The sequence below is a fragment of the Equus quagga genome, chromosome 22 (assembly GCF_021613505.1).
Source record: "Equus quagga isolate Etosha38 chromosome 22, UCLA_HA_Equagga_1.0, whole genome shotgun sequence".
Taxonomy (NCBI): Eukaryota; Metazoa; Chordata; class Mammalia; order Perissodactyla; family Equidae; genus Equus; species Equus quagga.
This window is the reverse complement of record NC_060288.1, coordinates 7229994-7257665: the sequence shown is the minus strand read 5'-3', so window position 1 is coordinate 7257665 and position 27672 is coordinate 7229994. Positions and strand designations below refer to the sequence as shown.

Here is a 27672-nt window from a genome sequence, read left to right as displayed (position 1 = left end):
GTGTATAATTTGGTCTCTATTCTAAAGAAGAGTTGAATAGAGTAAGATGTGAGTTGTGCTTATTTTATACTTTATATTAGCGCAACAACACTGTGAGCAGGTACCGTATTAATTCCCACTTTACAGACGGGAACTAGAGAAGTTAAGGGGATTGTTGTGAGGACAATGTCTATTAAGGGTCAGGGCCAGGATTTCAACTCGAGCCCATGCTCCTAAACCTATGACGTTATAATATACATATATGCGAGCGTTTCAGGGAGAGAAAATGTAAGCAGACCCAGTTGTGTTATAATTCAGACAGCTCCCTCAGTGACCCTCTTCTTTTGGCAGCTTTCTCCTTTCCATTGCTTTGTAGGTTTAAGGTTCTTAAGAGCATTGCGGCTGCTGGAACTTCCTCAAATCTTACAAATTCTGCGAGCAACCAGGACCAGGTAAATGCCAGCCCTGCCTCAGGTACTACTCACTTACTGGTTTGGATTAGGAGATTAAAATATGAACTGAGCCTTCAACTCAACTCATTTCCCATCAGAATCTCAGTGCAAAAATTGTGAACTCCCTTAGCTGCCAAGATAGTATTTTCTCACTTTCTCCGGTTAAATATTAACATCATGCACTGGCTAAGACGTTTATAATTATTTTAAATATTTTGTTTCTTTGTTTTATAGAGCTAAAATGTGTAAGTCAATCTAGACTTTAGTTCTGCCCCTCCTCCACTCAAATGAAAAATCAAAGTAATGCAGAGGCTTTATTTTTACACGTTTCCTATGTGAATCATGTCTTTCCTGTCTAGGAATATAAGACAGTTCCTTTGAGCGTGAGTGTTGCCCAGTAGCAGCAGTGAACTATTGCTTACAGAAATAGACCACCTAAATGTCTCAAAAAGAAAAAAAACCCACCTTTGAACATCAACACTTCTAGTTTTTAACCAGTTTGGTCTTATGTTACCACACAAAATCTCCATGCCTCTACAGTCGCATTAGAAGGATCAGATATGACAAGCCAGGTGGATTCCACTGCTAAGTGTTTATCATGGTGGAGCAGAGTATGGACCCCGGTCAGGATCAGAAAGGCCTGTTGTGTGTCACAGGTGGCCCTGCCTGAAAACCACAGAGATTTCAGCTAACTTCTAGGACTTGACTTAGGAGACAGGAGCTTGTCTGATCCTCTTCATCCAAAGATCCTGCTATGAGTTTAGCCATAGGAGACAATATTTCTGCTATGTACTCAAAATTTTATTTTGCAAGTCACCTCTCTGGATTCCTGGGACACTGTATTTTGTACCATTACTTTAGGCAATGTAGCAATCTATTACATTTATTTTATGGTGATGCACATGTAATATATTTTTAAAAGCAGTATATCAGGCTAGTGGCTATCATAGCAAAATATTTTTGAACATGTGTGTGTGACTGGGAGTATTTTAGAGCTGTGCATCTCAAACCCTGATGACTCATACACAGTATGAGTCAAGGAGAGGATCTTGTAACAATGCAGACCTATAGTACAGGGGTGGGGCCTGGGACTCTGCATTTCTAATAGGCTCCCAGGTAATCATATCATTGCTTCTGGTCCATGAACCACACTTTGAGTAGCAAGATTTTAGAGGATGAAGTAGTTGTGCTGTTCTGGAACCTGTCAGAACCCAACAGCTCTTTGTCTTTCTTCCTCCAGCAATTCAGTGAAGTTTTCCAAGCTGTTAGCCATAGTTCTCAGTACCTGGTTCACCGCTGCAGGATTCATTCACCTGGTAGGCATCTCAGCAGACTCTCTCATGTTACTGGTCAGCAGGAGCATCTTTTCTTTCTTTCTTTTTTGTTTTATTTGAGGCAGTAAATTTTCTTTTTTTTAAACTGAGATATAATTGACATACCACATTGTATTAGTTTCAGGAGTACAACATGCTTTGATATTTGTATATATTGCAAAATGATTGCCATAATAAGTCGAGTTAATGTCTGTCATCATACACAGTTACAAAAATTTTTTCCTTATGATGAGAACTTTTAAGATTTACTCTCTTAGCAGCTTTCAAATATGCAATACTGTGGTCCTCCCTTATCCGCAATTTCTCTTTCCACAGTTTCAATTACCCACAGTAAACCCCAGTCTAAAATATTAAGTGGAAAATTCCAGAAATAAACAATTCATAAGGTTTAAATTGCATGCCATTCTGAGTGGCGTGATGAAATCTCACATCATCCTACTCCGTCTCGCTGTTGACGTGAATCATCCCTTTGTCCAGCTGATCCAAGCTGTATACACTACCCACCCTTTAGTCACTTGGTAGCTGTCTCTGTTAGCAGATGACTGTCACGGTATCGCAGTGCTTGTGTTCAAGTAACCTTTATTTTACTTAACAATGGTCCCAAAGTACAGGAGTAGTGATGCTGGCAATTTGGATATGCCAAAGAGAAGCCATAAAGTGCTTCCTTAAAGTGAAAATGTGAAAGTTCTTGACTTGTTAAGGTAAGGGAAAAAATCGTTTGCTGAGGTTGCTAAGGTCTATGGTAATTTTTATTACAGTGTATTGTTCTATTATTAGTTATTGTTGTTAATCTCTTACTTTGCCTAATTTATAAATTAAACTTTATCATAGGTATGTATGTATAGGAAAACATCTTTTCTTTAAAAAATAGAGGTAAACCTTCCGAGATCCTGTCTCCATCACTGTAACCAGTGTGAGGTTTATCCTTTTATTTGCCTTTTCTGGATTTTCTCCACCACCATATTTCTCACAAGTATGTATCTCCCACACTCAAGGTATCTATGTTCCTTCTTTCATTTTTCAAAACTTACTCCTAGGAAAGAATCTAATATGCTTACCCTTCAAAGGTGTCAGCAATAGGTAGAATTTATCACTATATCTCCATAGATGTTCCAGCAGTAAAAAAAAAAAAGAGTCAAAGAAATGACTCCAATGAGAGAATTTGACACTTATAAAAGCCAGAGAGTTGGGAGGAGTTGCCAAGTTGCAAAGGGAAGCTTTCTTGGTTCTCCTGAAAGTAATCTGTATACGTAGCTGCTTCCTTTTCCCACAAGAAAGGCTAGTTTTTATCCCACATAATCAGCAAAATAATAAATGAATTTCAACAATAGGAAAGAAATTCTTGGACTTTACTGCTTGAGGACAGTTGAGGAACAGTCATTAGAAAATTCAGAAATTGAAGTGCAATGTTAAAAGCCTGCAGAGGCCTTTGAGAAAAGCAAAACAAAATAATACAGTAGAAGTCTTTTTCACTTGAGTCTTTCTCCGAAAATCAATTAAAACAGTAACAAGGAAAAACCAAAAAAACTTATCATCTTCAATTCACCAAGAAAAATGTCAAACACCAAATGCAAACTGTGATATGAACAATCCTTCAAGAAATCTGAAACCAGCCACATCCTTCCTCAGGACTCAATCAGGAGAGAGATTTCTCTGAAAAGCAGTGTCACAGCAATCAAGACAGATCCCTGTATCTGAGGATTGGACCTAGGGGCATGGGCCTGCAATGGAAGGAGAATCATCAGTGTCCCTGTAGGGACCCATTGGCCATCACATAATGGCAGGCAAGGGAATGCTAAAGGAGAAACCATGGTAACAGGACTTTCTTGCCTTCAATAGCAGTTCCAATGAGGGGCTCTTGGGCTGAATGTGGCCTATAGGCTTATTTAACTTGATCTACATATGTTTATATTTTGGTTGGTTTTGCCTGGTAACTTTTGAGGGGAGCTCACAAAAAAACCATGTTTCTGGACTCTGGGAAATTACATGATTCTAGCAACACATTCTCCCAAGGCCACTAACAGTCTTAGTTGAAGACCAGCTTCTTCCTGTAAATAGCATGGGCTTCCAGGTTGGACACAGTCTCTGCCAGGCTCCCTTGAATCATTAAAGTCTTTTGCTCAACCCTGTTAGCAGGTGAACATGTGCCCTTGCTCAGCATCCAGTCACCCAGGTGAGGAGACTTCCAATGAGGATGCACGCAAAGAAAGGAGAAGCAACTAGCTGACTTCTGACTTAAGGGGATCCACTGTGAGTCACATCAACATCTGGAATGTTAAAAACATAGAAAAGCTATATCTCAGAGCAAAGAAAATAGCAGATTTTCTAGAAAGAATATTTGAAATGACAAACCAAAACAAAAACTGTGATTGTCCCAACTCACTCACTTCCCATACTCACTCTGTCCTTTGGCTAAAAGTTGATACCATTCAAAGGTGAATGTTTACCAGAAAGTAATCAATATGGTTCCTATGCTTAAATTCTGCCAAAAATAACAAGGAGGTGTAGTGGAGAGCAGAGAGACATCAGTATAACAACAGTTACATAATATGTTATCAGAACAACAATTACAAAATAACTTGCCCAAGGAAACAAAGGAAAAGTTAAGAAAAAGCCCTCCATATTTGAGAAAAAAATACAAACAAAAGGTTGTAAAAAACTGAATGTGATAATTGAGACAAAATATATAAAGTTTTAAATAAAAGATTATTAAACAGTGGCAGGAGTTGAAAAATGGACTGAAAGATACCACAGAAAAAGAAGAGGAAGAAAAAATATTACAGAGCTGAAAACTATGTTAGAGGAAAACAAAATTTAATAAATGTGACAAAAATGTGCTCAGAAACATAGTGGACAGGATTGAGGCAAGAACACTAACATGGAAAAGAACGATCCTCAAATGATTGTAGAGAGGAAACTTGAAAGATGGGTCATGTTGATTCAACCTACTATGAAATGAGTGATCCTGAAGAGGAGGACACAGTAAATGGCACCAGAAAAGTGTTTTAAAATAAAGTCTCAAATCTGTGGATTAAAGGGTATACTGTATCCCAGGAAAAATAACCCTAAATTATTTATTTTAATCATTTTTTGGGGCAGTTACTGACCTTCAAGGATAAGGGGAAAATCCAAGAAGAACAAAGTAAGGTCAATATGAGGGGAGGAAAAAATGAAACTAGCCTCAGATTTCCTGGCAACGTCAATCAGTACCAGGAGACGATTGAGTAGTGTCCACAAAGTTTGTGCAGAAGTGTAACCTATCCTGTTATTTTAAGCATGAAAGAGGAAAGAGCACCTATGAGCCCTTATAAAAATGGGGCCGGCCGAGTGGTGTAGTGGTTAAGTTCGTGTGCCCCACTTCAGCAGCCCAGGTTTGGAGCTGGGGCGTGAACCTAACACCACTCATCAAGCCATGCTGTGGTGGCATCCCACATAAAATAGAGGAAGACTGCCACAGGTGTTAGCTCAGCAGCAATCTTCCTCACCAAGAAAAAATAGTATCTTAATGAGAATATCCAGCCACATAGGAGATGAATCAAAACTAAGAACTCAGGAATCGGGAAACCATGATAAAAAGTAGTGGTGATGATTACTGAATGAGTTTAAAATAGAACAAAGATGTAACCAAGGGAATTATGGTTGCAGACTGGAGCACACATGTACAATGGAAAAATAATATAATTAATACAAATGAGGGGGAGGTAAGAGGACATGGCAGGGTGTCCTTATATCCTCCTCCATGGCATATCTTATCTAAAGTTGAAGCATGAAGTTTGAAAACATAAAATTTCAGTTTTGAAATATGGAGTTAAAAATAGATAATAATTTAATATTTTAACATCAGCCCATAACCCTTTATCTTAACTTTAACTTCTTTCCCATCTGGGGCTGATGAGGTGTTGCTAACATGGTTGAGGAAGAGCAGAGTGAGCAAGCAGACCAGAAGGAGGCTGCCAGCTCTTAGAAAGGTGCTGGGGGATGGGGAAGGATTTGAAAGACCAAAGTAATACTCCCAAAAAGAGCGAATTAAACCTTAAAGCGTTGTTTAACTTACTCTGAGGGAGATTTCCAGGTTTAAATAAATTTAGTTTTAGTTTGTACATCGTCTTGTGCAAGAATTTGATTGAATCCCTGTGCTAAGATGTTGTAAAAGAAACTACAGGGTTTTAGTTTAAAGGAAGCTGCTCCAAGCAACTCATGTACACCTTAAAAAAAAAAAAAAAAAAAAGAATGATTTCAGTCTGTGTGATTTAAACTTGGTTTTCTTATAGTTCACTAGTCTCAGAAAATAGCAAAGTCTCCAGAAGTTGGTGGAAGCAGGTTAGCAGACTTTGCAACAAAATCCTCTACCAGCCACGGGAGTTATATATAGACAAACAATCTCGTTCTTATTTTGGAGTAGGGTATTCTAGAATGCCACACTCTTAAGCTACTCATCAAATTTAAGAAAGGGTCAGGACTTGGCACACCACTTTTAAAAATTGATCAAATACTCGAGCATACTCCATTATTTCTAATTTCCATTCTAATTCCTAACAACAAAACAAAAAAACTACTTTCCCCAGGCATCTCTAGAATTTTATCATGTTTATGCTAGATAGGAATGGAAAACATCTAGGGAATATGTGAGGTATTTGGGAAAAAAGTCTCCAAATGGAAGAACAAAGGAAAACTGTATACATTATTGATAATTATTATATGTTATATAGAATATATATTCTATATTTCTACGTTTATATATACTATAAATATAAAGTTTTATAACTTATATAAGTTATTCTGTTTATTTAACGTAGAAAAGATGATCTGATAAATTTAGTTTCCTTAAAATGTGAAGACTTGGGGGAAAATCAGAGGAAAATATTTTTCAGAGTTTTTTAATTCCTGAGAGGATTTTTGGGGAGAGGTGGGGAAATAACTTGGAAAACTTGTTTGTTTGCTCTTCCTTAGACACTAGCATTCATGTGCTTAAACTCACTAAAATGAAGGGCCCATTTAAGTGCTTCTTTCCTTAATGACAATCCTGATCTGGTGAAAAATAAGAATGAATAATAATTGCTCAATCTGAGAGCCTTTGGAGTCTCATGGCTTCAGGATACAATGATGTGCCCACATGAAAAGAGATATGGGTAGCCACCCCTATGGAGCATTCCCAATGTGGGCTCAAGCTACATGCCCCCTCAGGTTTCACCAATAATCACAATGATGGAAAACAAGACTTTACTGTCACTACCCACAATTTGCGAACCCTTCACAACAGCCTGAGAATCATTTAATATTGCATTTGGATTGAGTTAAGGTGAAATTAATCCAATGTTTTGCCTATTCTTTGTAAAGTTTCCCTTGGATTCCATTCAGAGATCTTTCCTTAGTCTTTTCTCTTTGGACAGGTGGAAAATTCTGGTGATCCCTGGCTCAAAGGTAGAAATTCACAGAACATATCCTATTTTGAGTCCATTTACCTGGTCATGGCAACGACGTCAACTGTTGGCTTCGGAGATGTGGTAGCCAAGACAGCCCTAGGACGGACCTTCATCATGTTCTTCACCCTGGGGAGTTTGGTGAAGAATATTTTTAATATCTTTGAATATGACTACGTAAACCAAAAACATTTGGTTTATAGTGAGAAATAAAGCAATAGAGGTTTGAGAGGGAATGTTGCATTGATTTAGAGCAGGTCTCAAATGAAAATGAAAAGTTCCTGGGATCCCAAATTTTCCAGACTGCATCCCCTGGAGCACATGATGTAATCACTTGGTTGCCAGGGATGAAGCATGGTAGACATAGGAGAGCAGAGTTTCCCTGTGAGCAACGGTATCTTCCTTCATCGTTTGCCCATCAAATTAAAGTCATTCTTCCAAAGAGGAAGGGTATTTGAGATTTGATCTAAAGAATGTTCTTTCCAGCTCAAATGAGTAAGTGCTCTCTAGACTTCATTTTACTTCAGGTAAGTGAACATCTGTGATTGATTCAGGAGTGTGTCACAGACAAAGGAAGCCACCTCTTCCTTTAGTGACTTTAATTTCAATTCCTTAAAATCCATGACAGAGTTCTGAACTCTCTGCCTTCCTGATATTCCCCTGTCCACAACTGCTACATCTCCTCATTTCAGTCTTTTTCCCCTAACCCCATAAGCTTTATTTTCCCAAGGACTCAAAGAATATAAAATCACAGAGTCAGAAGGGCAGTTAGAGGTGACGAAGAGAAAAACTGGCCAGGGAGGTCGCCTTACTGCTTGTCCTTGCTTTCATCATTTTGAATGCTCAAAAGTATTTTACTAAATTTTAACCAAATCCAAAGGCTGAAGTAAGGAGGAGAAATGGTCTCCCTTTTAAAAATACAGTTCACAGTCGTGCTCCACCTAGATGAGAGAAAGTTTTACATACCTTCTTTCTCCTTTATAATCTCAGAAATTTGGGGCGTCCTTGAAAATAATGAGACCTAATTTTATTTTCTGATCATTTTAGATACTATTTGCAAACTATGTCCCTGAAATGGTGGAACTCTTTGCTAACAAGAGGAAATATACCAGTTCCTATGAAGTGCTCAAGGGGAAGAAGTAAGTGGCTTTCAAGCATAATTTCTACAGTTTAGGATATTCTACTAGTCACTCCAAACACCTGTTGTCTGGCCTGGGTGAATATATCGGCAAGGTGTTTCATTCACCATAGAGGGCCGTGCTACAATGAATACGATAAGATGATGATTGCTCCTTGGTACAAACTACTATACAGATGCTTGTAAGAGCACTAAGTCAACAAAAATGACAGATAATGTCATTCACTGTGAGATATTATTGATTGTGGTAATATTTCTACATTCCTTATCACTGTTCTCTTATATCCATTACTAACTGTCATATTCATTTTCATCATGTGGTTAACTTATGGCTAACTTTGCATAGTGGACCAAATTAAAGCTCTGGTTCAAACTTAAAATAACTCACCTCGGTTGTCTTAGCCAAAACTTTCTTAAACTATATGGGGCTCATTCATGGGCAGAGGTTTGCTAGAGTGTGGAGCAACTTCATACTTTTCTCCAATACCTCGTGGATCTCCTGTTTTGGCCACGGCACGGTCATTTGTTCCCAGGGTGAACTGGAGTTGGAGTCGTTTTCACACTGCTTCTCATTGGATATATGTTACCTCAGTTTCCATTATGCTTTTTGATCCCGAAGAAGAAAAGAATGAATTGGAGATCTTAAATTTGGAGTGATTCTTTTTTACTTAGTCTCTATCTACTGAAGAGGAAAGAGGCACAATGGAAATAAACTCCTTGGAGTGGTCACCTAATGCAGTTGATTGAAAACGAAGATTGACCTAGGAGTATGATGAGGAAAACAAAAAGAAAAAATAATGAAACAAATGCAAAACAAATATTAAAACCAGTGAAATAAACTAGATAAGCCAAAGTCTGACCCAATTCATCTCAGAAAAGGGATATAGGACACATGCTAAATCAGCCAACAAGGTCTGGAAAATTTAAGGTTAACTTAGGTTAAAATTTTGCTTTGTTTCCTTAAATGACTAATGGGGAGAAAAATAGCTTCTTTATATATATTAAGCCTAAGGAAATTGACAGCTATTTTTCACCATAAAAGCTCCATGCATAGATTTTTGCACCAGTCCTAGATGTCTCTCCATTGGACTCATTTTGCTGTGGCTACTAGATAATTTTAGATGTGGAAGATAAACCAAAATAACCTAGAATCTAGTGCTACCACAGCCACAGTATTTGACTATGGGAAAATCAGTGAACCATTTCAAGCCCCAGTTGTTCCTCAGTGAAGAAAGACCATATGAGCCAATCAGGAATCAAGTGGAAAATGAAGTGAAATAATACGTGTTCAAGTCCATCACAAGTTATAAATAACTGTGAAGAATCTAGCAAATACGGTAATTATTGTTGCATTCCTGAAGAGCTATGTGTAATTAAAATGTGTGGATTCATACCCTATATGAGATGAACTAGGGACTAGAGAAATCTGGTGTTTCTTTTTTATATTGGAGATGCAGTCCTTGGTGTTTGTATTTTTAAAATCTATGTGATCCAAATACCAAATTTACTTAAAACTAATTTTAAGCTAATAATCCATCACTAAATCTAGACAGGAAGATACTTCTTTTCCTCAGATGATCCACCTCATGTGTTCTTGCTACCTAGGTTCATCGTGGTATGTGGAAATATAACTGTTGACAGTGTGACTGCTTTCCTGAGGAACTTTCTCCGCCATAAGTCAGGGGAAATCAACACCGAGATTGTTTTTCTGGGAGAGTAAGTGTATCTGTATGGCTCATGGGCTCTAAATTAATGCTTGAAATATGTCTGAGTACTTTTAACGAAAGGAAATTACCCTTGTTATATCCACAGAAAAATTAGGAAACAATAATAGGCAAAAACAAAAGAAAAAGAAATCTCATGACCAGAGTTAACTTCTGAAAATATTTTGGGATGGATCTTGCTGGATGTCTTTCTGTATAAGTACTAATATTATTTAAGTGATTCTCTATCATTTCGGTTATTCTATACTTATCATTTTAATGACCAGAATTTTGTGCACATGTCTAGTGCACTTCATAATTATTATTGTAACTGTTCTTCTAATTATTATTCTTCCAATTCTCAGAATTGGAAATGTGAAGTTCAAATAGATGCAGATTGTTTTTCATGATCTTTTTGTTCTATGCAGTTTACCTTCCAGCAAGCAGAGTCCAAGTCAAATATTTTGTAAACGAGTGGGAAATGCATATTGAGTACAAACAGATTTTTAAGTGGGCAAAATGATTCCTAATTGTTTTATTTTATAATTTTGATTCCTAGTGAGATTGAATAATTTTTGTGTGTTTTGATAGTTTCCTTTCCTTTTTGAAATTCTTCTTTATTTCTTTTATCCTCTTTTCCATGAGGATGGTCATCTGTAACTTTACTGACTTTTAAGCGCTCAGTGTATTTTGATATTAGCTGTTTTGTGTCATATAGTGTAATTACTTTTGCTCTCTCTTTGCATTTTAAATATTTGTATTTTTTAATTTTATTATGGAAGAATTTGATTTACATATGCTCCAATCCTTTGATTTTCATTTTCGCTTTTTGCTTTTTTGACATTCTTGGGCCTCTCTGTTCTAGAATTAAGTAAATATTGCTCAAGCATTTTTATGTTTTTATATTGACATCTTTTATATTTAAGTTCTCTGGAATTGATTTCCTGTCATGTGTAGTAAACTAACTTCTTTATTTTTTCCGAATGGTTAATCAGTTATCCAGACATCACTCATTTACTAAATAAGTCCATCAGATAGGAAATATTTTGATTGTATACAGGTTTATATGTAGGATTATCTCAATCTTCATGCATTTTATAGGTGAGCATTCTGTATGTTTTACATCATGACATTTTCAATTCACCACAAATTTTGGATCTCATATATGAGATGACCAATAAGAATTTTGAACTCCTTTTTGGTATTGCTGATAGACAGCCAACAGTTCTGTTTCAGTATCATTGTCATGCCTTTCTCTTCAGTAATTTGTGTATTACTTGAATCCTTATTTAAAAAATAATTTAAAAAACCAAAGTGCTGAAAGTGATAAGAGGCTAATAATTATAATCCATTTATAGACAAAGACAAAGAGGAAATCATTAGATGTATGGAAATTGACATTTTATCAGCTGCTGTATTTTTGTGGACTAATGTAGTTTATTGTAGGTACTTGTTAAGATAATAAATGAAATTTTTTAAATGATGAGAAATGTTGTAAGTATCTGTCTAGACTTTTACAATTACATCTATACTCTGATGATTCCACAATTTATATCCTCCACCAGACATTCTCTGTGGCTCCATATTCACCTAACTAATTGCTCACTGGATATTTCCACCCAGGTGTTTCAAAGGCCAACATTATCAAAAGTAAACTCATGACCTTATGTCCTCCTTTCCATCTCACAAGTCAAATAAAAAAAAAGTAAAAGAAGAAAAGAAAACAGCATTTTCTGTCTCAGTAAATGGTACCTCATCAATGCAGTTCCTTAAAACAGAAAATTAGGCATTGCCTTTGATACTCTTGTCTCCCTCAAGAGTATCTATATACCCTTTGATAAATATCTTCAATTTTTTCTCCTAAAAAATCCTAATTCTACTTCTATCATTCCCTCTTCACTATCCCAACCCTATTCAAAGTAAATATCTTGTCTCTTCCAAATTTTTGTAAAGGCCAATTTATTGATTTGTTCTTTTTGCTCAGAAGCTCTTCTGCTGCCTTTATATGATTAGTTTATTTTCATCCTTCAGCATTCAGAGTCCTTCCCCATCCAACCTATCTAAATTAGTGCCTTTTAGTCCTTCTAGTTCATTACTCCATTGTATTTCCTTTAAAGCAATTATCATAGTCTATAATTGCAGTAGATTTTCCTTTAATACAGATGTTAAGACTTCCTTCCCTTACTGTACATTCATGCTGCTCCTCTCAATAAAAGACAGAGTTCCTTTCTCTTTTTCTTTGAATCTGGGCAGCCCTGTGACTTGATTTGATAAATAGAACGCAGCAGAGGTGACACTTTGCTAGCTTCAGGCCTACCCTTTCAGAGGACTGGCAGTTTCTCTTGGAGCTATAAGCCTTCACATAAAAAGTCAGACTAGCTTGTTAGGGAGAAGGTGCAGCCAGCTCGCAACCACTCCAGTAACATGGCTGAGACAACAGTCATATGGGTAAGTCATTTTTGTCACTCCAGCTCCCGGTCAAGCTCTCTCATGAATGCACCCACATGAATGGCCACTGTCAACACTATAGAGAACAGAAGAATTACCTTGCTGAGACCAGCCAACCCACAAAATCATGAGAAATAATACATTATTGTTATTTTAGGTCAATAAGTTCTAGAATGGTTTATTTTGTGGAAAGGGATATCTAATACAAAAAGTAGTACTCGAAGTCAGGTTCTATCATAAGCCAAAATTTGGCCTTTTCTTTGGAAATGATGGCAGGCAGAGGTTTGGGAAGGTTACATGGAGACTCTTAGTAGAGATCAGGAAAGCAATGATGAAATCGCTATTGAGTATTGGAAGAAGAAACAGAATTTTGATAATAGTGTCACTAAAAATAACATGGAAGTTAGAAAATGTACTAGTGAAATTGTGAAACTAGCTTAGAAAATTTTCTGAAAGAATGTTGGGTGTCATTTGCCTTAGTATAATCACGTATGATAAAGTATTTAAGAAAATTGAGTTAATCTCAACGGAGTGGGTATGGAGGGAACATACCTCAATATAATAAAGTCCATGTATGACAACCCACACATAACATCATACTAAATGTTGCAAAGCTCAGAGCTTTTCCTCTAGGATCAGGAACAAGGCAAGAATGCCCACTTCTGCCACTTTTATTCAACATAGTACGTGAAGTCTTAGCCAAAGAAATTAGGCAAGAAAAAGAAATGACAGGGATCCAAACTGGAAATGAAGAAGTAAAACTGTCGCTATTTGCAGACAACAAAATACTATATATAGAAAACCCTAAAGACTCCACCAAAACCTATGAGAACTAATAAATGAATTCAATAAAGTTACAGGATACAAATTAATGTACAGAAATCAGTTGTGTTTCTACACACTAATAACAAGCTATCAGAAAGAAATTAATAAAACAATCTCATTTATAATTTCGTCAAAAAGAATAAAATGCCTAGCAATGAATTTAACCAGGGAGGTGAAATATTTGTACTCTTAAAACTATGAGACTCTGATGAAAGAAATTGAAGATGATGCAAATAAATGGAAAGATATATAGTGTGTTTACGAATTGGAAGAATTGCTATCTTTAGACTCTCCGTATTATCCAAAGCAATCTACACACTCAGTGTAATCCCCATCAAAATACCAATGGCATTTTTCGCAGAACTAGTACAAAGAATGTTGAAATTTGTATGGAGCCACAAAAGACCCCAAATATTCAAAGCAATTTTGGGAAAGAACAAAGCTGGAGGTATCACACTCCCTGATTCCAAACTATGCTACAGATCTACATTAATCAAAAAAGTATGGTACTGGCACAAAAACAGACACGTAGATCAATGGAGTTGAATACAGAGCCCAGAAGTAAACTCATGCTTATATGGTAAATTAATCTATGACAAAGGAGGCAAGAATATAAAATGGAGACAAGACAATCTCTTCAATAAATCTTGTTGGGAAACTGGACAGCTGTGTGGAAAAGAATGAAACTGTACCACTATCTTATACTGTAAACAAAAATTCACCCAAAATGAATTAAAGACTTGAATGTAAGACCTGAAATCATAAAACTCCTAGAAGAATACATAGACAGTCAGCTCTTTGACAACTATTTTAGCAATATATTTTTTGGACCAGTCTCCTCAGGCAAGGGTAATGATAGGAAAAGTAAACAACTGGGACTACATCAAACTAAAAAGTTCTGCACAGTGAAGGAAAACATCAACAAAACAAAAACACAACCTACAGAATGGGAGAAGATATTTGCAGATCATACATCTAATAAGAGGTTAATATCCAAAATATTTAAAGAACTCACACAACTCAATATCAAAAAACCCAAACAACCTGATTAAAAAATAGAGGACTTGAATAGACATTTTTCCAAAGAAGACATACAGATGGCCAACAGGCATATGAAAAGATGCTCAGCATCACTAATCATCAGGGAAATGCAAATCAAAGCCACAGTGAGATACCACCTCACACCTGTCAGAATGGCTATTATTAAAAAGACAAGAAATAACAGTGTTGGTAAGGATGTAGAGAAAAGGGAATTCTGATACACTGTTGGTGAGAACATCAATTGGTGCAGCCACCATGGAAAATAGTATGGAGGTTCCTTAAAATTGAACTGCCATGTGATCCAGGAATTTCACTTCTGGGTATTTATCTGAAGAAAACAAAAACACTAATTCAAAGAGATATATGCATCCTTATGTTCACTGCAGTATTATTTACAGTAGCCAAGATATGGAAACAACCTAAGTGCCTTTGATGGATGAATGGATAAAGAAGATGTGGTATATAAATACATGATGGAATATTACTTAGCCATAAAAAAGAATGAAATCTTGCCATGTGCAACAACATGGATGGACCTAGAGGGTATTATGTTAAGCGAAATAAGGCAGATAGAGAAAGACAAATACCATATGATTTCACTTATATGTGGAATCTAAAAAGCAAAACAAACAATTAAAATGAAACAAAAACAGACTCATAGATACAAGAAACAAACTCGTGATTACCAGAGACAGGAAGGGTTGGGGGGCTGGTGAAATAGGTGAAGGGTATTAAGAAGTACAAACTTCCATTTATAAAATAAAGAGTCACTAGGATGTAATGTACAGCATAGGGAATATAGTCAAAATATTATATTAACTTTGTATGGTGACAGATGGTAAATAGGCATCATGGTGATCATTTTGTAATATATATAAATATCAAGTCACTATGATGTACACCAGAAACTAATAAGATATTGCATGTCAATTATACTTCAATAAAAAAATTTGAGCTAAAGAAGAAACTCTTTAATTTTCGAGCAGAATTTAAAGGAAATACAGAAGGCCCAGAACAGTCTTTCCAGCTGGCCAAAAAATGTAAAATGACCTCAGGGGAAAAAAATCAAACCCAGGGCATTACCTATAAAATATGACCTGAAGGTCAAAGGTGAATATCCAATCAAGAATGCAGCTCTAAGGCCCTTTGTTAAGACCTCAGAAAGATTTAAGGTGTTGGCTTGTAGATGCTCCTCTCAGTCAGGCAAAAGGCTTCTAAGAAGCTGAAAGACATTCTTCTCAGAATCTCGACCTTGTCGAAGTAGACAGAGGTTGTCTCCAAGGGAACCATGCATATGACTTTGAGCATGACCTCAACCTGAATAATATTTATAGAAAGTAGTCAGTGCTTTACAGAAAATTTTACTGGTAAAAGTACTGTCGGCTTGGAGTAAAATGGACAGAGAGAGTTCAAAAAGGAAAAAAAAATGCCTCTGGGCCTCAACCTAGCACAGGCAGGAATCAGGCTGAGAAAAGTACTCAAGTGCAAACCTGGGCCATTTATTAGGGAAAAGGAAGGGTGACTCAGAGGGACAGAGAGCAGAGACAACAATCAAGAAGATAGTGCATTAGCTCATAAGGACAGACACGGGCCCTAATCAATAAACATCTCCACCCCTGGAGTAGGGGGTCCTAATAGTATGTACTCAGATAGATTTCAGAATTTCTATGGATCAGTGAGTTCCATGTGCCCTGCATCACTTCCCCCGCCTCTTTCGATTGGGAATGTCTATTGCAGTTTTCCTATCCGTGCCTCATCATGGTACGTTGGATGTTGAGGGGGGGATAATATCTTACCCATTTAGTTCACAGGTCTTCAGATGAGAAGGAACTTTGCCTAAGTTGCCCCATCTACATCTAGACCTGATTTAGGTGACAAGATCAGGACTTGAGCTGATGCTATAAAGAGTTGAGACTTCTGGAGGAGAAGGCAAGAGTATTTTGTACAGGGGAGGGATGTAAATTTTTGTGGCCAGAGGGAAGACTGTGGTAAATTGTTTTTAAAATATGGCTATCAGCAATTCCTCCCAAATGGTTACACGTATTCTACTCTTCCCACCAAAAACAGTCTGTTCTCCATTCTATTGAATCTGGTTTGGCCTTTTGGCTTATTTTAACCAATAAAACATGTATATGTGACTGGGCCAGTTATGGGCCCAGCCCTTAAGAGGGCTGGCGGCTTTTGCTTTTAGTTTCTTGGAGCCCTGAACCACTGCAGACATCCCTCAGTATCCAGGGGGGACTTGTTTCAGGACACTCTGTCAATACCAAAATGAGCGGATGCTCACGTCCCTTGTATTTAATGACATAGTATTTGCATATAACCTATGCACATCCTCCCATACACTTTAAATCATCTCTAGATTACTTAAAATACCTAATACAATATAAATGCTATGCAACTACTATAAAGGTTATACTGCAATGTTTAGGGAATAATGACAAGGAAAAAAGTCTGTCCATGTTCAGTATGGATGTAGCCATCCTAGACCTTTCTAGCCACGTTTACTTGAATCCACGGATGTGGAACCTGCGGGTCTGGAGGGCCGAATGTGTATAAGAAATTCAAGAACTCTGATGGAGAGGAGGCCCTTCAGCCGCCAGCTCCTCCAGCTGGTTCGTTTGAGGCAATGGACATGTAGGTGATGCCATCTTGGATGATCTAGCCCACCAACACTCTCAGGTAAATGCAGTCATATAACTGACTCCAACAAAACCACATGGAACAGAAGAATCGCCCACCTGAGCCCAGTCAAAACAAAGCATTTCAAGAAATAATAACTTGTTATTTTAAGCCACAAAGATCTTGCAAGATTTTAGTCAAAAATAAATAACTGATTCGGAAATTGTCACTTTCTTTGGTTACTTGTTTTATGATTTAAGCAAAACAATATCCAAGATATTATGCTATGAAATATCATAAAGGTAAAACATTAATCTGTATTTCTATAAGTCAGAATACTTAGTGTTATGCAACAAAAATCATGGCTAAATTAAGCAGAAAGAAATGTGTGAATAGATGTTATATGGCTCTCAAAACCTCCAGAAGAGCCAGATAACTAGGCTTAGAGACTATACGACAAGGAACAATGATAAGATGATGCTTATTTCCTTGAGTAATCTGTATTATTATTGTGCATGAATGGGTACCTAAATGTTGATTTATTATCATTCTTTATACTGAATGCATACGTCTTATACACTTTGTATATGTGCAATTTTTCACAATAAAATGAGAAGATGAAAACTTTCTAGAGTTGAAAAAAGATAGTTCTCAGACTGGAAAAGTACAATAATGTTGATCAGGATTAATGAAAATCATGTACACACACACTTACTTGAAATGTGAAAATTAAAACGTAGAGATAAGGAGAGGGAGTCATGCAGATGAAAGTTGTCATAACCTAGAAGGGACACCTAATTCAGGAGACGTTGGGGGAGTGGGAAGATCAGCGTAGGCACCAGAAGAGAGTGCTATTCAAGAAAGTAATACACGAAAATAATTTACACATCAAATAGCAGAATACTTGTCACAAAATATTTATTCCCTTCCCATTTTCCCAGTTCTACTGCTCAGAGATAACTATTCTTAGCTCTTTCAGATTTGATATTTCTGCTAACTTTAAATCCATGTTTTACCACTCTTTTGACTCCTCAGTGTTAGACAATATTTATTCATCACCTGATACAGCAGGTAAATATTTTTCAGCACTATCTACCACTTCCCCTTCTTCCACTGTTCCAATATAGTTATCTTCCATTTTGTAGTTACAGCAACGATCAGTGTTTATATCATTATGGCTAATAAATGTTCCCTGCAGATTCAAGAAATGTCTTATGATAACTACATTTGCTCAAAATTGTTTTTTAATATTTAATGAATGCCTCATTTTGTAACATAGCTATCATGTGTTTTCCAATACATATATTACATGCGTAGCAATAAATATTTTCTAATTTCTCCAATATTAGATAATCCCATAAGATCAAAAGTTGAGTGAAAAATTTCCAAGAGATGCACACAAGTCATTGGAGTATAGGAAAAATATCTTATGGGGCCTGCCAGGTGACGCAGCAGTTAAGTTCGCTTGTTCCGCTTCTCAGCTGCCCGGGGTTTGCTGGCCCGGTTCCGGGTGCGGACATGGCACCGCTTGGCACACCATGCCGTGGTAGGCGTCCCACATATAAAAAGTAGAGGAAGGTGGGTACTGATGTTAGCTCAGGGTCAGGCTTCCTCAGCAAAAAGAGGAGGACTGGCAGTAGTTAGCTCAGGGATAATCTTCCTCAAAAAAAAAAAAAAAAAAAGAGAAAGAAAAAATATCCTAGAACTTCTATTCATTTTTAAAATAACGAGGAATTGATTAAATACCATGTCTAAACCTTTTATATCCTAAAATATAACTCAGAAAGAAAATTACATAGAATTACAACGTACATTAAAATGAATCACTATAAAGTGAACACCCATGTAAGCATCAGCCAAATCAAGATAGATTCTGTTGCCAGCACCCCAGCATAACCTTCCCCAGTGTAACCCCATCTTTTGGTCCCTAGAGGTAACTTTGTCTTACAATGTTTTAATTGTCTTATCTTGTATGTTTATTTAGAATATTTAGTTTTTTCCTTTTTTAAAAAACTTACATAAGTGGGATATAAATTTATTTACCCCAATATTATCTTTGTAAGATTCATCTGTTTTGTGGCTGGATCATGGCTATGCCTATTCCTTATCATTTCTGTGTAGTAGAGTATTCCATTATATGAATACACCACAATTTTTCTTAATCCATTCCACTGTCGGTGGACATTTCACCTCACTTTTTGACTATTATGAAGAATGCTGCTTTGAAAATTCTTGTATATATATCCTGGTATCCAGGAATAAAATTGCCAGTTATCTGAAATGGTTTTACCCATCTGCACTTGCACCAGCAATCATGAGAGTTCCTCTTGCCCTATATCCTTGGAAATATAACTTTACACGCTCTCTAATACTTAGAAACATCAGTCTTTTTAATTTTAGCCATTCTTCACGGTTGTGTTTTATAACACGATGGTATCTTACTGTGGTTTTCATTTTCGTTTTTCTGGTTACTAATGAGGCCAAGCATATTTTCATATGTATAGGCCATTTGAATTCCTTTTTATGAAATGACTACTATCTTGCCCATTTTTTTTCTTTTTTTGAGGAAGATTAGCCCTGAGTTAACATTCAGTGGCAGCCCTCTTCTTTTTTCTGAGGAAGATTGGGGCGGAACTAACATCTGTGTCCATCTTCCTCTACTTTATATGTGGGGTGCCTGCCACAGCATGGCTTGTCAAGTGGTGCATAGGTCCCCACCTGGGATCTGAACTGGCAAATCCTGGGCTGCTGAAGAGGAACGTGTGAACTTAACCGCAGTGCCACCGGGCCAGCTCCCTATCTTGCCCATTTTCATCCTGAATTAAATGCAGATCTGCCAGTGACAAGCTTTTTTTTAATGTCTTTACTTTTTCTTCATTCTTGAAAGGTAATTTCATTGATATAGAGTTCTATATGCCAGTTCTATATGCCAGCTTTTTTTCCTTAAAAGCCGTGAATGTATTAGTCTATTGATTTCTGGCTTTTGTTGTTGCTATTAAGAAGTCTGTTGAACTACCTTCTTTAAAAAACATCTTTTTAAAAGATCATATGTTGTATTTAATGAAAACGTTATACTTTTAGTATGATGTGTATAGGTTTGGAATTCTTTTATTTTATCATGCTTAGTTTTCATAAATCTTCCTAAGTCTCTGGATAGGTACCTTCCACCATTTCTGGAAGATTCTCAATTATTCATTCAAATATCATCCATGTCACCATTTTCTCTCTTCTCCTTTTCTGAGACTCCAGTTATAAGTATGTTAGCCCTTTTTAACTGTTCCAACTATATTTCTTACCCTTTCTTTTGTGTTTTCCCTTTTTTGTATCCCTGTGTTATATTCTTGATAATTTGTTATGACCTACCTTCCAGGTCCATGATTCTCTCTTTATCTGCATTTAATCTACTTACAAACCTATCCACTGAATTTTTAATTTCAGTTATTGTATTATCTATTATCTGGTTCTAGAATTTGTATTTGGTTCTTTATCAAATATTCTCTGTTTTTATAGATTTTTTTGCATTTCCAGGCTTACCTTTTATTTATTTCAACAAAATAAGCATAATTCTATTGGAGCCTGTGTCCAATAATTCAACATCTCAGGTCTTTGGTTTTATTGTCTGCTGTTTCTGCTGGATGTCACACATAGTATCATGTTTCCTTTGTGTGCCTTATTGTCTTAGATTATGTGCTGATTCTTATATTAAAAATTATTTGTAGAAATAATTTATAGCCTAGAACAGTGTTGCATTCTTCTGGAGAGGATATTCCTTTACTTCTGCCAAGAACAATGGGGCACTTCTGCTTCAGGACCACCTTAATCCAAGTTCAAGGCTGGAGGTTCTCTGTACTACCCTGGTAACAAATTTGGGATTACAATCCATCTGAAAACTAGTTTATTCAATTTTAATCTTCTTCTATGTTTGTGTACCTTTGTTATGTCAGTTTGAAATTTGGGTGGGTTATCAAACTCTTCAGTTTTAGTGTGAAGGGAGCTGGACATTTTTTGCCCCCTTGCCCTGTAGGACCACCAAAATGTTAGCTCACTTTGGTAGATGCTGCTTCTGGATTACTAAATGCTTTCTGGGGGAGAAAAAAGACTGAACTTAATCTTCAAGACCTTGATTTCTCCTAGGATTTCACCTAGTAATTCTTCATGGTCTGGCTATATCCTTGATGATTTATCAGAAGATGTTTTTATATTTTATCCAGCATTTTTATATATCTTTAGTAGAAGGTTGGCAGAAGTTACCTAGTTTATTATTCCTGAAAGCAGAAGCCCCCGGCTCTAAATATTTCATATATGGATATATGCATACTTTTCACTTGTCCACTCATGTTGATGATCCAGTATCACGTACTGAATATAAAGTGTTTTAAGAGAATAGGGGAAGTTTTTTTGTACATCAATACCATTGTTTCTCTCTCCTATAGTTTTATTGCATCTATGTACACTATCAAAATGTTCACATTATTTTAGATATGTTTAACTTCATAGAAGGAAGATCATGCTTATGTAATCTTGTGATGCTTAGAGTTTCCTCACTTTAAATTATATAGGATGCATATATAATATGTATAAAATGATTATATGATGTATATAAGATACATTAATGTTTCTGAGTGTGGCTCTAGTTAATTGGTATTTATTGTTGTATGATATTTTGTTGATAACCTATACCTCAGTTTATTTATCCACTCGTCTTTTGATGTAATTTGAATAGTTTCTAGATTTTGCCATTGCAAATAGTTTTGTTATTAATGTACTTATATATGGCTCTTGATAGCCCCATGTAATAGTGTGTGTGTGCATGTTTAATAGTGTGAAGTATGAGAATATTCATTTTTAAAAGATAATATAAAACATTTTTCCAAGTGGTTGCAACATTTTCCAAGCCTAGCAGCAATATGTAAGAGACTTTGTGTATTTGTATATCTACATTCTTTCTAACAATTGATATGGTCATACTTTTTAATCTTTGCTATGGAAGCAGTATAAAATGGAACCTCATTGTGGTTTTGATGTGTATGCTCCTTATCTCTAAGGATGTGGAGTTTGTCTTCATGTTTATTAGCCACATGTGTTTCATCTTTCTGTGAAATGCCTGTTCATGTGTTTGGCCCATTTTCCTATTGGATTGTTTGTGGGATTTTTTTTTTATTTAATTTCTAGGAATACTTAATATATTCTTGACACTAATTCTTCATCAGTTGTGTGAATTGCTAATATATTATTCCAGTTTTTAACTTGTCTTTTTACTATTAGGTGTATTTTGATATTTGAAAGTTTTTAATATTATTATAGTCAAATTTTCAATCTTTTCAATTATATTTAATGCTTTTTGGTTTTTGTTTAGGAAATCTTTCTCTATCCCAATGTTTAAAAAGTATTTAACTGCACTTCCCATTACGAATTTTAAATTTTGGTTTTTGTCATTTAAATCTCTAATTCAACTGGAATTTGTTTTGTATATGGCATTTCACATGAATAAATAAAATTTCACCTTTTTCCATATGGATAGTTATTTTATCAATGCTAGTTATTGAATAAACCCTGACATGCTACCACTATGAATAGGTCTGCTCTGTGTTTTCTATTTTATCAATCTCTCTCTCACTGCATTAATACTACACTTTTTAAATTACTAAAGCTTCATAATTAGTCTTTATATATCCTAGGGTAAGTCTTCCCTCCTTGGTTTTTTGAATAATTGACAAGCTCTTTCTGGCCCTTTATCTTTCATAGGAATTTTTCAATCATTTTATTCTGTATGAAAAACTTTGCCAAAATTGATGGGAATATGATTGAGACTTAAATTAAAAATTGACTTTTTTATGTTACAAACTCTTCTTTTTTTAAATTTTTTTTTTTTGAGGAAGATTAGCCCTGAGCTAACTACTGCCAGTCCTCCTCTTTTTGCTGAGGAAGCCTGGCCCTGAGCTAACATCAGTGCCCATATTCCTCTACTTTGTACATGGGATGCCTACCACAGCATGGCTTCCCAAGTGGTGCCACGTCTCCACCTGAGAAGCAGAACGTGCAAACTTAACTGCTGTGCCACCAGGCCAATCCTACAAACTCGTCTTAACTCTGACTATGCTATGGTTATCCATTCATTTAGTTCTCATTTAGTGTCTCTCAATAATGCTGTATAATTTCTGAGGAGTACTGAGTTTTATTATATATATGTAATTAATATATATATATAGGTACTTGATATTTTCTGATATTATTGGAAATAGTATCTTATTAATTATGTTTTCTACTTGTTTGCTATTGGTATAAAAAACAGAATTCAGTTTTGTGTGCTACTATTCTGTTTATCCATATTGCTAAATTCCTCTATTTAATTTTTTCTGTAGTATTAGGGGTTTCTAAGTAAATAATATTATTTCAAATAAAGATAGTTTATTTTCTTCTTTGTAGTCCTTATGTGTACAATTTATTCTGATTTTTTATTATACTTGCTGAGACATCAAATAGAATGTTGGGAAAAAAAGCGGTGGTTGTACCTTTTCTTCATTTCTGATTTTAAAGAAAATTCCTCTAATATTTTCCCATTAAGGTCATCCTTTTCATTTTAAAGATGCTCTTTATCATGTTAAGGATATTCTCTTCTATTTCTAATATACCATGAATTTTATTTCTTAACGGTGAAACAATATTTTTATCAACTTTTTCTCTGCATCTGAAATAACTGTATAATTTTTCACTTTTTATTTGTTAATGTGGTAAATTACATTAATAGTTTTGGTATCATGATTATTTTGGATTTGATCCATTTTGAGTTTATTGTTGTGAATGGTGAAAAAGAACGGTGAATTTTCATTCTTTTACACGTAGCTGTCCAGTTTTCCCAGCACCACTTGTTGAAAAGATTTTCTTTTCTCCATTGTAAGCCCTCAGCTCCTTTGTCAAAGATTAGCTGTCCATAGATGTGTGGTTTTATTTCTGGGCTTTCAATTCTGTTCCATTGATCTGTGCATCTGTTTTTGCACCAGTACCATGCTGTTTTGATTACTGTAGCTTTGTAGTATGTTTTGAAGTCAGGGATTGTGATGCCTCCTGTGTTCTTTTTTCTCAGGATTGCTTTAGCAATTCAGGGTCTTTTGTTGCCCCATATGAATTTTAGGATTCTTTGTTCTATTTCTGTAAAGAATGTCATTGGGATTCTGATTGGGATAGCGTTGAATCTGTAGATTGCTTTAGGTAGAATGAACATTTTAACTATGTTTATTCTTACAATCCATGAGCATGGAATGTATTTCCATCTCTTTATGTCGTCATCAATTTTTTTCAGGAAGGCCTCGTAGTTTTCATTGTGTAGGTCTTTCACTTCCTTAGTTAAATTCACCCCAAGCTATTTTATTCTTTTTATTGCGATTGTGAATGGTATTGTGTTCTTGAGTTCTTTTTCTGTTAGTTCATTATTAGAGTATAGAAATGGTACTGATTTAGGTAAGTTCATTTTATACCCTGCAACTTTGCTATAGTTGTTGATTATTTCTAAAAGTTTTCCGATGGATTCTTTGGGGTTTCTATATGTAAGATCCTGTCGTCTGCGAACAGCGAGAGTTTCGTTTCTTCCCTCCTTATTTGGATTCCTTTTATTCCTTTCTCTTGCCTAATTGCTCTGGCCAAAACCTCCAGTACTGTGTTGAATAAGAGTGGTGATAGAGGGCATCCTTGTTTCATTCCTGTTCTCAAGGGGATGGCACTCAGTTTTTGCTCCTTGAGTGTGATGTTGGCTGTGGGTTTGTCATATATGGCCTTTATTATATTGAGGTAATTTCCTTCTATCCCCATTTTATTCATAGTTTTTATCATAAATGGCTGTTGGATCTTGTCAAATGCTTTCTCTGCATCTATTGAGATGATCATGTGGTTTTTATTCCACAATTTGTTGATGTGGTATATCACGTTGATTGATTTGTGGATGTTGAATCATCCCTGTGTCCCTGGTATGAATCTCACTTGATCATGACGTATGATCCTTTTGATGTATTGCTGAATTTGGGTTGCCAAAATTTTGTTGAGAATTTTTGCATCTATGTTCATCAGTGATATTGGCCTGTAGAATTCCCCAGGAAAGCCATCTGGTCCTGGGGTTTTATTCGTTGGGATGCTTTTGATTGCTGTTCCAATCTCTTTCCTTGTGATTGGTCTGTTCAGATTGTCGGCTTCTTCTTGACTTAGCCTTGGGAGATTATAAGAGTCTAAGAATTTATCCATTTCCTCTAGGTTATCCATTTTGTTGGCATATAGTTTTTTCTAGTATTCTCTTACAATCCATTGGATTTCTGTGGAGTCTGTTGTTATTTCTCCTCTTTCATTTCTGATTTTGTTTATTTGAGCTTTTTCTCTTTTTTTCTTTTTAAGTCTGGCTAGGGGTTTGTCAAGTTTATTTATCTTCTCAAAGAACCAGCTCTTTGTTTCATTGATCCTTTCTACTGCCTTTTTTCTTTCTATAGCATTTATTTCTGCTCTGATTTTTATTACTTCTCTCCTTCTGCTGACTTTTGACTTTGTTTGTTCTTCTTTCTCTAATTCAGTTAGGTGTAATTTGAGATTGCTTATTTGGGATTTTTCTTGTTTGTTAAGGTGTGCCTGTATTGTGATGAATTTCCCTTTTAATACAGCTTTTGCTGCATCCCTTATGAGTTGGTATGGCATGTTATCATTTTCATTTGTCTCCAGATATTTTTTGATTTCTTCTTTAATTTCTTCAATGATCCATCACTTGTTCAATAGCATATTGTTTAGCCTCCACATCTTTGTCCCTTTCTCAGCTTTCTTCTTGTAATTAATTTCTAGCTTTATAGCATTATGATCAGAGAAGATGCTCATTATTATTTCAATTTTTTAAAATTTATAAAGCCTTGTTTTATTTCCCAACATATGGTCTATCCTTGAGAATGTTCCATACACACTTGAGAAGAATGTGTATTCTGCTGTTTTCGGATGGAGTGTTCTGTATGTGTCTATTAAGTCCAACTGTTTTAGCTTTTCATTTAATTCCACTGTTTCCTTGTTGATTTTCTGTCTTGATGATCTGTCCCATCATGTGAGTGGGGTGTTGAGGTCCCCTACTATTATTGTGTTATTTTTGATATCTTCTTTTACATTTGTTAACAGTTGCTTTATGAACTTTCATTCTCCTGCATTGGGTACATAGATATTTATAAGTGTTATTTCTTCTTGATGTAGTGTCCCTTTGATCATTATATACTGACCCTGTATGTCTCTCTTTACCTGCCTTATCTTGAAATCTACTTTGTCTGATATAAGCATTGTGACACCTGCTTTCTTTTGTTTGCCATTAGTTTGGAGTATCGTCTTCCACCCCTTCACTCTGAACCTGTATTTGTCACTGGAGCTGAGGTGTGTTTCCTGGAGGCAACAAATGGTTGGACATAGTTTTTAATCCATCTTGCCACTCTGTGTCTTTTTATTGGAGAATTCAATCCATTTACATCGAGGGTGATTATTGATGTATAAGGGCTTACTGCTGTCATTCTGTCACTTGTTATCCTGTTTTCTTGCATTTCCTTTGTTTCCTGTCCTGTGTGTTTTGGTCTACCCATTGATTTCTGCAGTTTCTCATGCTGGGTTTCTTACCTTTTTCCTTATTTATTGTTTGTGTCTCTGTTCTGTTTTTTTGTTCAGTGGCTACCCTAAAGTTTGTATTCAGAATCTCGTGAATAACATAGTCCATTTTCTGGTGGTCTCTTACTTCCTTAGCTTAAACTGATTCAGTCCCTTTCCTCCTCCTCTCCTAAGTTATTATTTTCATCTCTTATTCCAACTTGTGCTGTGAGTTTATGGTTAAAGTGATAAGATTGTCTTTGTTTTTGGTGTTTTCATTCCCTTTAACCTAATGCTATAGTTGAATATTTGCTATCCTATTCTTATTCTACCTATTTGTCTCCTTATTCTGTGTTTTGTGACCCCTTTCTCCCTTTTTTTTCTCTTTTCAGGTATGAGGGCCTTCTTGAGGATTTTTTGTAGTGGTGGTCTCGTGGCTACGAAGTCCCTTAGCTTGTATTTGTCTGGGAAGGATTTAATTTCTCCCTCATATCTGAAGGATATTTTTGCTGGATAGAGTAGTTTTGCTGAAGATTTTTATCTTTTAAAGTTTTGAATATGTCATTCCAATCTCTCCATCTTGTAAGGTTTCTGCAGAGAAATCTGCTGAAAGTCTGATAGGTGTTCCTTTATAGGTTATTTTCTGCTGCCTTGCTGCCCTGAGTATTCTTTCTTTGTCATTCATTTTTGCCAGGTTTACTACTGTATGCCTTGCAGTAGGTCTTTGTATTGATATATCTAGGAGATCTGAAAGCTTCCTCCACACACATTTCTCTCTCATTCCCTAGATTTGGGAAGTTCTCTGCTATTATTTCTTTGAGCACGCTTTCTGCTCCATTCTCCTTTTCTTCCTCTTCGGGGATACCTATAATTCTTATGTTGCATTTCCTCATTGAGTCAGCTATTTCTCAGAGGTTTTATTCATTTCTTTTTAGTCTTAGTTCTCTCTCTCCCTCTGTCTGGAGCCATTCAACCTGTCTATCTTCAATTATGCTGATTTGCTCCTCTATGGTGTCCACACATACATTCAGGGAATCCATATTTTGTTTTATCTGATCCATTGTATTTTTCATCTCTAGTATTTCTGATTCATTCTTCTTTATAGTTTCAATGTCTTTTGTGAAG

The 27672-nt window shown here is 35.9% G+C and overlaps 1 protein-coding gene across 1 annotated transcript in view; it reads left to right on the top strand.

Annotated features, from left to right (window-relative positions):
• The window catches only part of KCNU1 (potassium calcium-activated channel subfamily U member 1), a 150779-nt gene that overhangs the window by 21718 nt on the left and 101389 nt on the right, over positions 1–27672 (top strand). The window contains 5 exon segments of the mRNA XM_046648812.1: positions 356–431; positions 1672–1747; positions 7156–7326; positions 8233–8324; positions 9929–10039. Of these exon segments, the coding sequence (XP_046504768.1) occupies positions 356–431; positions 1672–1747; positions 7156–7326; positions 8233–8324; positions 9929–10039 (526 nt within the window).